This window comes from Chiloscyllium punctatum, chromosome 18, assembly GCF_047496795.1.
Source record: "Chiloscyllium punctatum isolate Juve2018m chromosome 18, sChiPun1.3, whole genome shotgun sequence".
In the NCBI taxonomy this organism is placed as follows: domain Eukaryota; kingdom Metazoa; phylum Chordata; class Chondrichthyes; order Orectolobiformes; family Hemiscylliidae; genus Chiloscyllium; species Chiloscyllium punctatum.
Genome location: NC_092756.1, coordinates 91421531 through 91436855, shown reverse-complemented (window position 1 = coordinate 91436855; position 15325 = coordinate 91421531). Strand labels below are relative to the sequence as shown.

Here is a 15325-nt window from a genome sequence, read left to right as displayed (position 1 = left end):
TCCTTTTGATATAAAGGCCATAGATTAATTCAAAGGGTCTAAATCCAATAGAATCATTTGGGGATTTGCTGGTAGCAAACAATAAGAAATCTAATTCTTTGCCTCAATCCTGTGGGGTTTTTTTTATGACAATATGCTTTAATTGTGGCTTTTAGTGTCAGATGGTAACTCTCATAGCTCCCTGTATTTGCTGATAATATGTGGCTGCCTTCAGTTGATAGCCAAACTGTTGATTGCATCTTGGTAAACTAGCTATTACGTTAGAACCATAATCAGATTGTATTTAAATTGGGAGTCCATAGCAAGTTAAAAATTGAGATAATGTTTCCAGTATTACCTTAGGGGTAACTGTTCTTCAAGGAATAGCTTCTGGAGATGGAATTCTCACATCCATATTTGCAAGGATATACTGGTGTCCTGCTTCAATTTTAGATAATAATCCTGAACAATCTACTAACACTCAACTGAACAGTTCTGCAAAAACTGGCAGGGGTATTAAAGAAGCTGGTTTAATTGCATACAGTTCTGAAGAAGAGTTACTGGACTTGAAAAGTTAACTCTGCTTTCTGAACATAGGAGACTGCTGAGTTTCTCCAGCAATTTTGTTTTTGTGTCAGATTTCCAGCAGTTCTTTATTTTAATTTTGTTGAATCATAAAGTCAGAAGTCGCACGACACCAGGTTTTAGTCCAACAGATTTATTTGAAATCAACCTCCACATTATATTTAATCATATGTTGCGTATGTGTCGGGGGAGTGATAAATGTTACAGAATTGTCCTATTTCCTTATGAAGTCCGGGCCAGATAAAATACTGATTCTATTGGCGTTTGAGTTTTTCTGTCATCGGAATCTCATGAGCTGTCTGCAACATCTGCTTATGTTACCTGGGCGACACCGCTACCCAATGAACAATCACTTCCTCATGACAACTCCATTTTTAATGTTAAAAATCACAAAACACCAGGTTATAGTCCAATAGGTTTATTTGGAGCGCTGCTCCTTCATCAGGTGGTTGTGGAGTATAAGATTGTAAGGCACAGAATTTATAGCAAAAGTTTACGGTGTGATGTAACTGAAATGATATATTGAAAAAGACCTGGATTGTTTGTTGAGTCTCTCCTGTTTTAGAATGGACATGTGATTTCAGTTCTTTCATATGTAAATCCCAGAACTTTCTTAAAGTTACATTCTGAAGTGAACTTTAATAATAGGTGCCATGTTGGCCCAGATAATGCATTGAAGATGTGAGGTGCCCTGTGTGAGACTGTCTGTGCCCTAATGTTCAGACTGATTCTAATCTAAGAAAGTGATTTATAGAATCTTATATGGATTCATGCAATTCTGCAAATACAAATTCACCCCACAAACCTATATGTATGTGTGTGCATGTGGATGTGTGTGTGCGGGGATGGTGGGGGTGGGGGGATGGGGGTTGAGCTTTGAGTGTCTGTGAGACAGTGTGTGTATGTGTCTGAGTGTAAAGGGGTATAAGTCTGTGAGAGTGAGTGTGTGAGAGTGTGGGAGTATACGTGTGAGCTTATGAGAGAGAGTTTGTGTATGAGAGAGGGTCTGTAGGTATGTGTGTGTGTGTATATAGTGGGGTCACCTGTAGTGTGACATGAACCCAAGTTCCTGGTTGAGGCCATCCCCATGGGTACCGAAGTTGGCAATCAGCCTCTGCTCGGCTACTTTGCGTTGTTGCCTGTCCCGAAATCCGCCTTGGACAATGGTCACCCGAAGGTCCAAAGTCAAATGTCCCAGACCGTTGAAGTGTTCTCTAACTGGGAGGGAACACTCCTGTCTGTTTATTGTAATAGCAATCTAGAGCACCTTCAGCCTCAGCTTCAGTATGTCCAGCCTTAGCTAACTTATTTAATACAGGATTTACTTTCTGAGCCTCAATTAATGAAGACATGCCAAGTACTTCTTTTGTAATACCCACATCCAAACTATCAGAAAATGTTAAATTTAATATGTCAGCTTTGATGTGATTAGGAGATAGTCATCACAAATCTATATGAAGGGCAAAGATTTTCAGCTGGTTGAACAGATTGATGGCTCAGTCATAATAGATCCATTCAACTTTTCACTCTGTTGTGACAAATGGAATGAAAATGGAGTGGTTTCTATAATGTGCAGACAACCAACCAGCCAGATTACTAGCTGCTCATTAAAAATGTTGGGTAGATTTCACCTTCAAAATTCCTTTCCATTTAGATTTTGCAAGTTGTAAATATCATTAAAAATCTGACTACTTCATAACTTAATTCATGCAATGGTACACTCCTACAGTGTTGTAGAACATAGAACGAGAGTTTAGGTACTTAATTCTTTGAAATTTGCGTCAGAGGTAGACAGGATTGGTTTAGCAGGCATTCAACACGATTGCCTTCATTGCTCAGACCTTTGAGTATAGGAGTTGGGATGTCATGATAAGGTTGTACAAGATGTTGGTGAGGTCTCTTCTGGAGTACTGTGTACAGTTCTAGTTGCCATGTTATAGGAAGGATGTTATTAAATTGGAGAGGGTTCAGCAAAGACTTATCAGGATGTTGCCAGAAATTGAGGGTTTTGAGATATAAAAATAGACTGGAAAGGCTGTGACTTTTTTTTAACCAGAGTATAAGAGGTTGAGGGGTGACCATATTGCGGTCTATAAGATCATGAGAGACATACATAAGATGAATAGCAAAGGTTTTTTCTCCCCCTGAGGATGGGGGATTTCAAGTCTAGGGAGCATATTTTTAAGATTAGAGAAGAAAGATTTAAAGTGAACACCAGGACCAACCTTTTTACACAGAGAGTGGCTCATGTGTGGAATGAACTTCCAGAGGTGCAGGTACAGTTACAACATTTAAAAGACATTTGGATAAGTACATGAATGGGAAAGGTTTGGAGGGATATGAGCCAGGTATAGGAGATGAGACTAGTTTAGTTTGGGAATATGGTCAGCGTGGACCAGTAGGACCATAGGCTCTGTTCCTTGCTGTATAACTCAATGACATCCTTGGGTAACATTTCAGTTTCTCAAAAGTCTGCTTCAGACCCACTGGGAATTTGTTTTTTGTTCAGCTATTGTTCTGATCTTTCCACAATATGGAAAAATATCTGGAACTTGTTCTTGTAACTGTTCTGTCTCTTTAATCTTTACACACTAATGCTGTCTTTCATTTGCTGGTTGCAAATTTGCCCTTTCACTATCTTTAAAGGTGAATATTCCTCCTTCAATGGGATTTGCAGTGAAAGGGGAGTGGAAAGCAGCTAGTTCCTCTTGAGACTTTCAAGTACCTCCACACAAGGGGGATCTTTTGAAGCTTTCTCTTTGTAGGCTTAGTGGTTCTTTGTTGCACTGTTCCCCACAAGCCATGGTCAATTGGTCAGAAGCCAATCAGAATGGTGTTGCCAAGCAATTTGCCTTTAGTACAGAACCCACGGTGTTGGTTTCTGCTTTCACTAGACCAGGAAAAATACATCATTCTCTGAAACATACAATGTGCTGCAGTGAACGACAGCACGGTGGCTCAGTGGTTAACACTACTGCCTCACATCGCTAGGGACCTGGTTTCAATTCCATACTCAGGTGATTGTCTATGTGGAGTTTGCTCATTCTCCCTGTGTCTGCGTGGGTTTCCTCTGGGTGCTCCGGCTTCTTCCCACTGTTTAAAGGTGTGCAGGTTAGATGGATTGGCCATGCTAAATTACCCATAGTGTCCAGGAATGTATAGGCTAGGTGGAATGCAGGGACACAGAAGGGGGTGGGTTTGGGTTGGATGCTCTTCAAAGGATCTGGGTGGGCCTGAAAGACCAAATCACCTGCTTCCACACTGTAGGGATTCTATTCTAAACAGGATGTTTAAAACTGCAGCTATTTCATTACAGTCTCCTTGGTTGAAAGCAGTATCGTCCTTTCATTTTAGTCCACAGTCCAAAAATAAGGGAAAGAGAAAAAAGATGTTGGTTGTAGATTGTTGTAGATTGTGGCAGCAAGGTGGGTCCAGTCACTGTGGTTTCCAAACCCATCAAGATTGAGAAGACTATGATGATGCTCCAAGATCCCCAGGTTAAAGCAAGCCACATGCAGGCCTCTACCAGAGTAAGCTTATGACCCTGAGTAGATGTCATCATTGAATCAATGGACAATCAGTGAAGATGAATAGATCCCCAGAGACTGGGAAAAATCCCTGAAAACGGCAAGAAAACACAAAGCAAAAAAGAAGTCTATTCAGTCCATAAAGCATGCTCTAAAGGAAGATGATGGCCTAGTGATATCACTGGACTACTAATCCAGAGATATGGATAATGTTCTGGGGACCTGGGTTCAAATCCTGTCATAACAGATAGTGGAATTTGAATTCAATTACAAAATTCTGGAATTAACTGTCTAATAATGACCAGGAAGCCTTTGTCGATTGTTGGGGAATAAACCCATCTCGTTTACTAATGTCCTTTAGGGAAAGAGACTGCTGTCCTTATCTGTTCTGGCCTATGTGTGACTTCAGACCCACAGCAATGTGGTTGACTCTTAATTGCCTCTCGGCATTTAGAGATGGGCAATAAATGCTGGGTAGGCCAGTGAGGCCTACATCCCGTGAATGAATTAAAACAAAACCTAAACAGGGTGCTGGAGAAACTCAGCAGGTCTGGCAGCATCTGTTTCGAGAAAATCAGAGTTAAAATATAAAATATAGACACTAAGTTAGTCTGGAGCAGTAAGACTGTGCTATTTTCTGTGTCTGTAGACTGTTAAGGTGCAAAGATGACCTTTAGAAGAGCAATGTGCTCTTCCTGGTGTATGTGGAAGAATAGGGAAAATTTCCATGTTATTGATGATTATGTCTGCAGGAAGTGTGTTTGATTGCAAATCCTATTGAATCGCACGGATCAGTTGGAGCGGCAGTTACAAGCAATGAGGAATTTACAGGGGCTGGGAGTGTGATGGATGGCAGGAAGGAAGAAAAACCACAGGTACACTCAGGTAGACAGGTTACCTCCAGGAAAGGTAGGAGAGGAAGGCAGGTAGTGCAGGAGTCTCCTTTGAGTACCCCCATCTTAAACAAATATGCTGTTTTGGAAAATGTATGGGGTGGTGGGCTCTGAGGGGAACGTAGCACTGACAGCCAGGTTTCTGGTACCCAGCCTGGCTCTAATGTAATGAGGTTCCAATGATCAATTGTGATAGGGGACTCTCTAGTCAGAGGCATGGGCAGAAATGTCTGTAGCCGACAGCAAGACATCAGAACAGTGTGTTGTCTCCCTGGTGCCAGGATCAAGGATGTCTCAGAGAGGGTGAAGAATGTTCTGAAAGGGGAGAGGAACCAGCAAGAGGTCATTGTACACATTAGAACAAATGATATAGGAAGGGAAAAGGATGAGCTTCTGAGGAGAGAATATAGGAAGTTAGTTAGGAATTTTAAAAAGGAAGTCCTTGAGGGTAATAATATCTGTATAACTTCCGGTGTCACGAGCTAGTGAGGGTAGGAATAGGAGGATAGAGCAGGTGAATGCATGGCTGTGGAGCTGGTGCAAGGGAGAAGGATTCACATTTTTGGATCATTGGAATCTCTTCTGGAGTAGAAGTGACCTGTACAAGAAGGACGGATTGCACCTGAGTTGGAAGGGGACTAATATACTGGCGGGGAGATTTGCTAGAGCTGCTCAGAAGGATTTAAACCAGTAAAGTGGGGGAGTGGGACCCAGGGAGATAGTGAGGAAAGAGATCAATTTGAGACTGGTACAGTTAGGAAAAAGAACAAATCAAACAGTCAGGGCAGGGAGGAACAAAGCAGAGAACCAGGTTGGACTGATAAATTAAACTGCATTTATTTCAATGCAAGGGGCCTAACAGGTAAGGCAGATGACCTCAGGGCATGGTTGTAACTGGAATATCATAGCAATTACAACAACATGGCTCAGAGATAAGCAGGACAACTGGAAAATGGAAAGCCTTCAAAAATAAGATAACTAGAGCCCAGAAATGATATGTTCCTGTTAATGTGATGGGCAAGGCTGTTGGTGTCGGGAATGCTGGATGACCAGAGAAATTGAGGTTTTGGTCAAGAATAAGATGGAAGCATATGACAGGTATAGACAGCAGAAATCAAGTGAATCCTTCTAAGAGTATAAAGGCAGTAGGAGTACTTACTTAAGAGGGAAATCGGGATGGCAAAAATGGGACGTGAGATAGCTTTGGCAAATAGAGTTAAGGAAAATCCAAAGGTGTTTTATAACCACATTATAACAACAACTATAACAACAAAAGGGTAACAAGGGAGAGAACAGGACCCCTTACAGACCAGCAGGACAATTTATGTGTGGAGCTGCAGGAGTTGGGGGATATACTAAATGAGTATTTTGCATTAGTATTTACTGTGGAGTAGGATATGGAAGATGTAGAACGGGGGAACTAAATAGCAACATCATAAAAAATGTCCATATTGCAGAAGTGGAAATGCTGGATGGCTTAAAAAGCATAAAACTGGATAAATAGGGATAGGATATGGACTTGATCAGGTATACCCAAGAACTCTGTGGGAAGCTGGAGAAGTGATTGCTGGGCCTCTCGCTGAGATATTTGTATCATTGATAGTCACAGCTGAGGTGCTGGAAGACTGGAGGTTAGCAAACACGGTGCCACTGTTTAAAAAAGGTGGTAAGGAAGAGCCAGGGAGGTAAAGACCAGTGAGCCTGTCGTCAATGGTGGGCAAGTTGTTGGAGGAATCCTGAGGGACAGGATTTACATGTATTTGGAAAGGCAAGGACTGATTAGGGATAATCAACATGGCTTTGTGCAGGGGAATTTGTGTCTCACTAACTTGATTGAGTTTTTAAAAAAGTAACAAAGAGGATTGTTGAGGGCAGTGCAGTGGATGTGACCTATATGGATTTCAGTAAGGCATTCGACAAGGTTCCCCATGGGAGACTGGTTAGCAAGGTTTGATCCCATGGAATACAGGGAGAGCTAGCCATTTGGATACAGAACTGGTTCAAAGGTAGAAGACAGAGGGTAGTGGTGGAGGGTTGTTTTTCAGACTGGAGGCCTGTGACAAATGGAGTGCCACAAGGATCAGTGCTGGGTCCACTACTTTTCATCATTTATATAAATGATCTGGATGTAAAAATAGGAAGTATAGTTAGTAGGTTTGCAGATGACACCAAAATTGGTGGTGGACTGGACAATAAAGAAGGTTACCTCAGAAGATAACAGGATCTTGTTAGATGGGCCAATGGCCATGGAGTACCAGATGGAGTTTTATTTAGATAGGTAAATGTGAGGTGCTGCATTTTGAAAAGGCAAATCAGGGCAGGACTTATACACTTAATGGTAAGGTCCTAGAGAGTGTTGCTGAACAAAGAGACCTTGGAGTGCAGGTTCATCGTTCCTTGAGAGTGGAGTCACATGTCGATAGGATAGTGAAGAAGGTGTTTGGTTTGCTTTCTTTTATTGGTCAGAGCATTGAGTACAAGAGTTGCGAGGTCATGTTGCAGCTGTACAGGGCATTAGTTAGGCCACTTTTGGAATATTGTGTGCAATTCTGGGCTCCCTCCTCGAGGAAGGAGGTTGTGAAACTTGAAAAAGTTCAGAAAAAATTCACAAGGCTGTTGCGAGGGTTGGAGAATTTTAGAGAGAGGCTGAGTAGACTGGGGCTGTTTTCCCTGGAGCATTCAAGGTACTGAATAGCTTATTCCTATTCCAATGCTGCCTGAAGAGACTCAGAGGCATATTCATGTTGTAGACAATCAAGGTCACTAATGGGAATATATCACCATGGATCAATATTATTTTTCCTCTCATAGGCTGAGTTAGGGCAGGAGAAGGTGAGGACTGCAGATGCTGGAGATCAGAATCGAGAATGTGGAGCTGGAAGAGCACAGCAGGTCAGGCAGCATCCGAGGAGCAGGAGAATCGATGTTTTGGGCATAAACCCTTCATCAGGAATTTGGGCAGCCTCCTTCCTCAGACAATGATGGAAGAGGGGGCCAAATGCTGGCAAATGAGACTAGATTAATTTAGGATATCTGGTCGGCATGGACGAGTTGGACTGAAGGGTCTGCTTCCGTGCTGTACATCTCTATGACTGTCTGTTTTGAGTCCAGTGAACCTTCATCACAGGACTCAAAACTTTAACTCTTCCTTTCTCCACATGCTGTCAGATCTGCTGAGTTTCTCCAGCACTGTCTGCTTCTGCAGTTCTTTTTGTTTATTTTCCTGCTTCAACTTAATTGTGCGGGTGAATTTCCCTTCCATACCTCTCATTGGCCCCCGATTTTAGGGAATATTCACTTTCTTCTCCCAAGGGTGGCACGGTGGCTTATTGGTTAGCACTGCTGCCTCACAAGCACCAGGGTCCCAGGTTCGATTCCAGCCTTGGGTGACTGTCTGTGTGGAGTTTGCACATTCTCCCCGGTGCTCTGGTTTCCTCCCACAGTCCAAAGATGTGCTGGTCAGGTGAATTGGCCATGCTAAATTGCCCATAGTGTTAGGTACATTAGCCAGAGGGAAATGGAACTGGGTGGGTTACTCTTCGGAGGGTCGGTATGGACTTGTTGGGCCGTAGGGCCTGTTTCCACACTGTAGGGAATCTAATCTAATTCCCCCCTCCAAAAACAAGTCTGTTATTAAGCCTTTCTGTAACTCTCAGTCTCACTTATACCGACAGCTCGAAGAGAGAGCTCTAACTAATGTTTCGGATTCAAAACATTAACTCTGCTTTCCTTCCACAAATGCTGCCCAAACTGCTGAGTTTCTCCAACAATTTTTGTGTTGGACAAAATAAATTGTAGTTTCACTTAATGACCTCTAGGTACTGTACTTGTACAGATTTCATTGAGAGAGTTAAATGAATGGGTAAAGCCGAGATAGATTCTGAATTATATATAGCATAAGGAAGGGGCTGGTAATGATTTGCTGAATGGCCTTCTGACTGGTGTTAATTTTGGCATCCTAATCAAGTTGTCTTTCTGTTGTGAGGTGCAGTTTAGTCCACCCATGAGGCAGCACTATTGTCACTAAACAGAGCCAGAGAAAGACCGACAACACTCTGAGTAAAAAATATATTTTATTTCTCTCTTTGCAATGTCACCTGCCAGCTTCCTCCCAACGGTTGGCATTGATTGCCAGGGTCATGCCAACAGCTTCACGAAATTGGATGCCAAGTGCTAGCATCATGTTGCCACCGCAGGAATGACAGGGATGTTAAACCCGTTCTTGATAAAGGTGAGTTGGCATTGGTCCACAAATACCTCAGCCTTATAGGGAAAAATAAACTGCTAAAACCTGAAACATATGTGTTATTTTCTCTCTCCGTCTCTCACACCCGCATGCGCAAACACAAAAGACACTCGTCAGTGTATGCTGGTCACCGTGCAGTGAGGACATTCCCAAAGCTGTTGAAGGTTGTCGCCCAGAGATTGGGATTTGGCTCCCAGAAGCCCATTTGTTTCTCCCTCCATCTCTTGGGAACTCGGGCGAGTTTAATTCTGCCAGTTGTGTGTTCTCTTGACCTCCCGGGACTGCGAAGCTCTGTGGGCTGAGACCACCTGCAAAGGTGAAATGTATTTCCAAGAGCCACCAATGATCCCCATTCATTGCAAACTGGGAGATTATGACAATATCACCACCACAACCAACGGAACAGGTAAACCAACTGGTATTTGTTTTATACAACCAAATGATTGTGGCGGCTGGAGATCTGAAAGAAAAATAGAATTTGTTGGAGAAACGCAGCACGTCTGGCAGCATCTGTGGAGAGAGAAACAGTTAACATTTCTGATTGGTACTTCATCAGTTGTAATGAATTTTTAGGACGTCTTCTCACTGTATATAAATTCAAGTTTTTAAAATTAAATCACTGAGGTTCAACTTAAATTTGAATTAAATAACTTTTGTTATTCATTTAAGGAATGTGGGCATCTCTGGCAATGATTGTATAAATGCAGCCACCTCCACGTTGCATTGAGTATAGGAGTTGGGAGGTCATGTTGCAGCGTTACAGGACTTTGGTTCAGCCACTTAGAATCATGAAGACATAGCAATAGACAGACCCTTCGGTCCAACTTGCCTATGCCGACCAGCTATCCTATATAAATCTAATCCCATTTGCCAGCCTTTGGTCCATACCCCTCTAAACCCTTCCTATTCATATACCCATCCAAATGCCTTTTAAATGTGCAATTGTACCAGCCTCCACCAGTTCCTCTGGCACCTATTCCATACATGCACCACCTCACCCTCTGCATGAACAAGTTGCCCCCAAAGTCCCTTGCCCCGCTAACCTTAAACCTATACTCTCCTATTATGGACTCCCCACCCCAGGTAAAAGACCTTGCCTATTTATTCTATCCATGCTCCTCATGATTTCATAAACCTCTATAAGGTTACCCTTCAGACTCCAATGCTCCAGGAAAAATAGCCCCAGTTTATTCAGCTACTCCCAGATATTAGCAAGCCGTTTGACACAAAGCGTGGTAGAGGTTTGGAACTCACCTTCAACAAATAGTCATTAATGTTGGATCAGTTATTTGTGTTGAATCAGAGATAGATAAATATGTCAAGTCAAGGTATTAAGTGACATGGGCCAAAGGCAGGTGTTAGACCATGGAACAAGCTCAAGGCACTGATTGTCCAAGTCCATGAATGAATACAAATCTCAGAAAAGATTTACAAGGAAGCTGCCAGGGTTGGAGGGTTTGAGCGACAGGGAGAGGTTAAAAAGGCTGGGGTTGTTTTCCCTGGAGCATTGAAGGCTGAGGGGTGACCTTATAGAGATTTATAAAATCATGAGGGGCATGATTTCGTTTCGTGCCGTAAATTTCCATGGCTCCATGATTTCACATCAGCTCTGACGAAGAGTAATCTAGACTCAAAATGTTAGCCTGCTCTCTCTCCACGGATGCTGCCTGACCCCTGTCCATTATGACTTCCAGCATTTTTTTTGTTTTCAGTTGCCCTTCCTTAATTGCCCTCTATTAGAGCAGCTTGCTAGGCCACATCAGAGGGCAAGCGGAAGTGGGTACTGCAGATGCTGTAGGTTAGAGTCAAGGCAGGGGTGGTGCTGGAAAAGCACATCAGGTCAGGCAGCATTGGAGGAGCAGGAAAATTGACGTTTCAGGCAAAAGCTTTTCGATTTTCCTGCTCCTCGGATGCTGCCTGGCCTGCTGTGCTTTACTAGCACCACTCTAATCTTGACTCACATCAGACGGCAGTTAAGACTCAGCCAATTTCTGAGTCTGGAGTCAATGGTACGCCAGACCAGGAAAGCACAGCAGATCTCCTTCCCTAAAGGACTTCAGTAAAGCATATAGGTTTTTATAACAATTAATCAGAGTTCCACAGTCCACCATTACTGAGACTAGATTTATATTTCTGATCTGAAGAATGTTCTTATTCTGAAGAAGAGTCATATCAAACTCAAAACATTAACTCTGCCTTCTCTTTCCACAAATGCTGGCAGACCAGCTGAGATTCCCCAGAATTTTCTGTATTTATTTTATATTTCAGGTTTTATTTTTAATTTAGAAACTGAAACTCATTTATTCAGACGCCATTAGTTGCAATGGTGGGATTTAAACTCTCACCTTCACACATAAATGCGATTATCAGGGTTGCTAAGCCAACTACATTAGCACTATCTCACTGTCTTAGTTATAGAGTCATAGAGATATAAGCGCAGAAACAGATGCTTCAATCCAACTCGTCCATGCTGACCAGATATCCTAAATTAATCTAGTCCCATTTGCCAGCACCTGGCCCAAATCCCTCCTAACCTTTCCTATTCATATACCCATCTAGATGCCTTTTAAGTGGTGTGATTGTACCAACCTCCACCATTTTCTCAGGCAGCCCACTCCATACATACACCATCCTCCACGTGAAAATATTGCCCCTTAGGTTCCTTTTAAATCTTTCCCCTCCCACCCTAAACCTATGCCACCTGGATTTGACTCTCCCACTCTTCATCTATTTATCCTATCCATGTACCTCATGACTTTATAAACCTCCATAAGGTTACCCCTCAGCCTCCGACAGTCCAGGGAAAATAGCCCCAACCTACTCAGCCTCTCCCTGTAGCTCAAGCCCTTCAACCCTGGCAACATCATTGTAAATCTTTGCTGAACCCTTTCAAATTTCTCAACATCCTTCCTAAAGCAGCAAGACCAGAATTGCATGCAGTTTTGTAAACATGGCCTAACCAATGTCCTGTACAACTGCAACATGAATTCCCAACTCTTATATTCAATGCTCTGACGAACAAAGGAACGCATTTCCACTGCTTTCCTCACTATCCTATCCACCTGCGCCTCTCCTTTCAAGGAACTATGAACCTGCACTCTAAGGTCTCTTTGTTCAGCAACTCTCCCCAGGACTTTACTGTTAAGAGTATAAGTCCTACCCTGATTTGCCTTTCCAAAATGCAGCACTTCACATTTATCTAAATTAAACTCCATCTGCCACTCCTTGGCCATTTGGCTCATCTGATCAAGATCCCATTGTACTCTGAGGTAGCCTTCTTTGCTGTCCAATATACCTCCAATTTTGGTGTCATCTTCAAATTTACTAACCACACCTCCTACATTCATTTACATAAATGATGAAAAGCAATGGACCTAGCACTGATCCTTGTGGGACACTACTGGTCACAGGTCTCCAATCTGAAAATCAACCCTCCACCACCACCCTCTGTATTCTACCTTCAAGGTAAAAACAATGACTGCAGATGATGGAAACCAGATTTTGGATTAGTGGTGCTGGAAGAGCACAGCAGTTCAGGCAGCATCTGCGGAGCAGCAAAATCGACATTTCGGGCAAAAGCCCTTCATCAGGAATATGAAGGGCTTTTGCCCGAAACGTCAATTTTGCTGCTCCTCGGATGCTCCCTGAACTGCTGTGCTCTTCCAGCACCACTAATCCAAAAACTGTATTCTACCTTCAAGCCTGTTCTGTATCCAAATGGCTAGTTCTCCCTGTATTCCATGGGATCTACCCAGTTGACGGCACTGGGCAGCCAGGCCTTTATGAACAAGAAAGCAAGACTTACATTTTGTATGAAGCCAGCTGCCGTAACTCAGGCAAACCGTCAGTGAAAAAAAATCACTGGTTGGGCTGAAATGCAAACACCTAATTTGCATGTGCTGATAGAAAGAGAAGCCTGGTTCAGAACCAGTGTTCATAAGAACGAGAAAAAATGATAATCAGATCCCAATATGTTGAGAGGTGCAAGTCATGATGTTTTTATCTACAGACCACTGCAGATAGCTTTGTAAAATATGACAGACTTCAATGAGGTACACAAGTGTGTACCCAGGAAATTGAGTGGAGTCAATAGTCATTCAGTGACCCATTTCCAAGACAATACCTTTCTCACAATGTACTGCACATGTTTTCTCTTTATTTAATCAGCATTGTTGGCGAGGCTGCATTTATTGGACTGAAGTAGGGGAGGTGAGCCAGTTGTGTCATAGTAACATCGCTAGACCTATAATCCAGAGACTCAGGTTAATGGTCTGGGACATGAGCTTGAAACTCCCACCATTGCAGGTGGTGAAATTTGAATATAATATAAAGCCAGCTTAATGTAACCATTGTCGATTGTTGTAAAATGCCATCTGATTTGCTATCTCCTTTCGGGAAGAAAAGTCCGCTGCTCTCAGTCGGGCCTAGGTGTGACTCCACATACACAGTCATACGTTTGACTCTCAACTACACTTAGGGCGATCCAATGATATCTGAGTCCCATGAATTAACTTAAAAATTTTGGGCTTCTGTCTTGATTCACTGCAGTCCCTGGGGTATTGAGACAACCAGAGTGCTGAGAGGATGGTATTGGATTGTAACCCAGGTACAGCGATATAGTCAGGATGGTGCACACCTTGGAGGTGCTGGTGTTCCCTTGTCCTTCTAGTTCAGGGGAATCCACAGTGGGGGGTTGGACCCCAACTGTGGTCATGAGTTGAAATATCAAAGTCAGGAGCTCTGAGGCAGCAATACAAGCCCTGCCAAAGTTGTAACAGCTGTATAGCTGTGCTCCAGCTCTCCCAGAGGGATCATGACAACTTTCAATAAACAAAATGTAAGCAAATAAAGAAAATCTAGAACTAAGAGCCTAATGATAACTGTGAATCCATTGTTGATTGTTGGACAAATCCATCTGGTTCACTAATGCTCTTTAGGGAAGGAAACTGCCATCCTTACCCGGTCTGACCTCTGCGTGACTCCAGACCCATGGCATTGTGGCCATTAACTGCCCTCTGGGGCAATTAGGGATGGGTAGTAAATGCTGGCATACCCAGCGATGCCACCATCCTGTGAATGAATTAAAGCCTCAAAATGCAGTCACAGAGGAAATTAAGTTTGGGAAGCACTGTTGAAGGTGGTAAAGGTCGCAAGGTAATATCAGAAGAAACTTGATGAGTTGTTGCAGTGCATCTTGTAGATGGTACACACTGTGAGTTGGTGGCGAAAAGAGTAAATGGTGGATGGGGTGCCAATCAAGTGAGCTGCCAGACAGTGTCGAGTTTGCATGAAAAGATCACAACATGGTTTCTGGTTCAAAAGCTTGTTTCCTATTTTCTGACATACCAGAGAATTATTTCCAATTGACATCCCACTGCCTGCCCCATAAAAATAACTAATAAAGAGAAGACTGAGGGGGCCCTGAATAGTAGTCTATACCGTCATGAAAGGGTTTGAATGCATGGATCTGGAAGAAATATTTCCAAATGAGAACACAAGTAAGGCTTCATAAAAGTATTGATAAATCCAATTGGAATTCAAGAGAAACCTTTTTACCCAGAGTATGGTTAGAATATAGAACTTGCTACCATAAAGGAGTAGTTGAAGTGAATATCATTTAAGTTGAAGCTATATAAGAAAATCAGAAAGAAAGCAGTAAAATTCTATGCTAATTATAATGTCAGGATACATGGATGAAGGACATTAATTAATCAAGCACTTAGAGGATTAATAAAGAGAGCTTGATCATCAGTCTTAAAAGCCACATTGTAATTTTAAATTTGTAAATTTCCTTTGGGGCTTTGTCTTTAGCTACAGTGCCTTTTAAAGAGTTATTAATCTGGGCTAATTCAGTTCATTTGGTTTAATTTAGTTTAATTGAGTTAAATTTCTTAAATGTATAAAGACCCACACCTCCACAGCCGATGGACACCACAGGAGCTGGAGTGCATTACAACCTCAAAATGAAATGCTGATTTATATCTAAGTAAAATTTCCTGACTTGAGTTTGACTTAAGTAACAGTTCCAATATCAGAAGCGGGCATTTGTTTCAATTTGATTAATTTTCTTTCATTAGTTTAAATTATTTATCTAA

At 42.4% G+C, this 15325-nt stretch overlaps 1 protein-coding gene across 1 annotated transcript in view; it reads left to right on the top strand.

Moving 5' to 3' along the window:
- The first annotated feature begins 9520 nt into the window (after positions 1 to 9520).
- Positions 9521 to 15325, top strand: part of LOC140488971 (ETS-related transcription factor Elf-5-like) — a 32012-nt gene continuing 26207 nt past the window's right edge. Inside the window, exon 1 of the mRNA XM_072588199.1 lies at positions 9521 to 9636. Coding sequence (XP_072444300.1) covers positions 9552 to 9636 — 85 coding nt within the window. The 5' untranslated portion in view covers positions 9521 to 9551. The remainder of the gene's footprint in view (positions 9637 to 15325) is intronic.